General features: G+C 45.9%; 1 protein-coding gene across 1 annotated transcript; it reads left to right on the top strand.

Annotated features, from left to right (window-relative positions):
• The first annotated feature begins 350 nt into the window (after nt 1-350).
• On the top strand, nt 351-1,322 carry LOC110332610 (olfactory receptor 1P1-like). The gene has a single exon (XM_021213887.1). It carries the CDS (start codon nt 351-353, stop codon nt 1,320-1,322), a length of 972 nt encoding a protein of 323 aa, XP_021069546.1.
• The last annotated feature ends 1,857 nt before the right edge of the window (nt 1,323-3,179 follow it).

Consider the following 3,179-nt stretch of genomic DNA (forward strand, 5'->3'; position numbering starts at 1 on the left):
GAGTTGGCATTTAGTAGCAATAAGACACATGAAAGTGACTGAACAAATGTTCCTTGATCCTCAGAGTACACCTAAGTAAACCTATACTACAACTAGAGACTTGTTAGACAGATAAATTCAGAAAAGATTGCAAGAACAATATTTGAATGACCATCATTTACATCTTGCAGAACTTTCTGGAAGAGTATCTATAGCAGTCTAATATTAAGTGTCCTATGCATATACCAGATGGCTATGACACAAACACTGTCATTTTTTCTAGAGATTAAAGAAAGGTTTGCTGAGCACTCAACTACATTGAAACGTCTCAGAAAGCTAACTCAAGACTTTCCTTACTTACTTCTGTGCTCATGGCAAGAGAAAACCAGACCAGCACCTTTGAGTTCCTCCTGTGGGGACTATCAGAGAAGCCACAGCAGCAACACATCCTCTTCCTTATCTTCCTGTGGATGTATGTGGTCACAGTAGCTGGGAATCTGCTCATTGTCCTGGCCATTAGCACTGATGTACGACTCCACACCCCCATGTACTTCTTGCTTGCCAGCCTGTCCTGTGATGACATCCTCTTCACCTCCACCACAATACCCAAGGCCCTAGTGAACATCCACACCCAAAGCAGGACCATCTCCTATGCAGGATGCCTGGTCCAGCTCTACTTTTTCTTAACTTTTGGAGACATGGACATCTTCCTCCTGGCCACTATGGCCTATGACCGCTTTGTAGCTATTTGCCACCCTCTCCACTATAGGATGATCATGAGCTTCCAGCGCTGCTCACTCTTAGTGACANCCTGTTGGACCCTTACAACCCTTGTTGCCATGACACACACCTTCCTCATATTCCGACTCTCCTTCTGCTCTAGGAAGGTCATTCCAGACTTCTTCTGTGACCTGGGACCCCTAATGAAGATCGCTTGCTCTGAAACCCGAATCAATGAGCTTGTGCTTCTCTTCCTGGGTGGTGCAGTCATCTTAATCCCCTTTTTGCTCATCCTTGTGTCTTATATTCACATTGTGTCAGCCATCCTCAGGGTCCCTTCTGCCCAAGGAAGGCGTAAGGCCTTTTCTACCTGTGGGTCCCACCTTTCTGTGGTGGCCCTGTGCTTTGGGACAGTGATAAAGGCTTATCTATGTCCCTCATCCTCTTCTTCTAACTCAATGGTAGAGGACACAGCAGCTGTTGTCATGTATACAGTGTTGACTCCTCTGCTGAATCCCTTCATTTACAGTCTGCGGAACAAAGACATGAAGGGAGCACTGGTCAGAATTCTCAAGGGCAAAGTCTCCTTCTCCTGGGCCCAGGGACTTCTGCAGAGAAAGTGAAGATGTCCTCAATCTGCTGTGCTGAGGATCTTTCAGAAATGTCTACCTCGACTGTCTCTTTCTGAACCCCACATATGCTTTGTCACACTCCATTCCCTGACCCCTCTCCTCAAATTTCTTAGATTTGAGGAAAATGAAAATATATCTTTAGAATTTGATTTGTTATAAATGGTTTCTTTGTGTACTTATTTTATAAAATGTGCCCCAGAATGATGGTTTAGTCAATGACAGATGGCATACAAGACAACTGTTTGATGGGGTCAATTATTCTGGAGCTGAAGATTTGTTTTGTTTTTGTTGTTGTTTTTGTAGTAGTTGTATTTGTCCACGAGAGCATGAAGACTTTGAAGAATATCATCCTTCAATTTTTTGCTCATATCCACCCTCCCCCACCCACTTTCTCCAATGTTTCTCCACATTTCACTCTCAAATTCATGTCCCCTTCATCTACGGTATACACATTTATACATGTACTTATATATCTCCTACTGATTCTAATATTTCCCAAAAACAAAAGGGGTTTTGAGTGAATACTAGGATGTTGTCAACCTTCCACAGTTGCTTTTCACAAAGAAAATTGATTCTCCACCATTACCAGCAGCTGATTGCACATAGCTGTTAAACTGTGGGTGGGAACTGGTATGGTCTTGTGAAGTCAACTATAGATGTTGAAGGCTCATCTATAACATCCCTGCCATGTCCTGAAGACATTGTTTTGAAGAGTTCCTCCAGGTTCTCTGGCCCTTACACTCTTCTCGTCCTCTCTTCCACAATGATTCTTACCCTCCTGTGACATTTTGGTTTTTTTATTAGATATTTTATTTACATTTCAAATACTATCAGGAAAGTTCCCTATACCCTCCCTCCACCCTGCTCCCCTACCCACCCACTCCCACTTCTTGGCCCTGGTATTCCCCTGTACTGGGGCATATAAAGTTTGCAAGACCAAGGGGCCTCTCTTCCCAGTGTTGCCTATCTTCCAGGAGAACCCAACAGAGGGCCCCAGGGTCCCAGAGCACCCTCCATGCCACAGGGCCTCGGCACACCCTAGCACACCCAGGGCCTCAGGATTGCCGGTGAGTTGAATGCAACATCAGTTCCAAAGAATCCTGGAGGGTCTTGTGCCAGCAGGAACAGGGAAAAAGGAACGCCACCCGACCAGAGGCTGGGATTCCTTCTGGTCTGGACCAGCCATGCGCAAACCTGGTGGAGGGTCCAAGGTCCCCAGAGGATTCTCCATACCACAGACCCCCAAGCAAACCCAGGACCTTGGGATCACTTGAAAGCACATGAGTGGCAGAAGCAACAGAGCTTCTTGGACAGGGTCCCTTCGGGGCTTCATCCTCAGCCAGGAGGCAGAGCTGAGACCCAGACCCCAGGGTACCTTCCTTGCCAGAGGAGAGTCGACCTCCAGGAAGAGCTCTGACTCCAGGACTCAGGAAGTGGATCAGAAGTCCAGACATCTGGACACCTTCCCTGCAAGAGGAGAGCTTGACTGTAAAGAGTGTGCTCTGACCACTGGGACTCAGGTAAGACTTGGACTCCCAGGATTGCTGACAAAGGCTAATAGAATCACAAGAGGAACAAGCTCCAGCCAGAGACATCTAGAACATCTAACACCAGAGATTACCAGATGGCGAAAGACAAATGTAAGAATCTTACTAACAGAAACCAAGACCACTGGGCATCATCAGAACCCAGTATACCCACCACAGTGGGTCCTGGATACACCAACACACCTGAAGAGCAAGACTCAGATTTAAAATCATATCTCATGATGGTGGTAGTCGATTTTAAGAAGGTTATTAACTCACTTAAATACAGGAGAACACTGCTAAACAGGTGTAAGCCCTTAAA

This window comes from Mus pahari, chromosome 14 (genome assembly GCF_900095145.1).
Source record: "Mus pahari chromosome 14, PAHARI_EIJ_v1.1, whole genome shotgun sequence".
Taxonomy (NCBI): domain Eukaryota; kingdom Metazoa; phylum Chordata; class Mammalia; order Rodentia; family Muridae; genus Mus; species Mus pahari.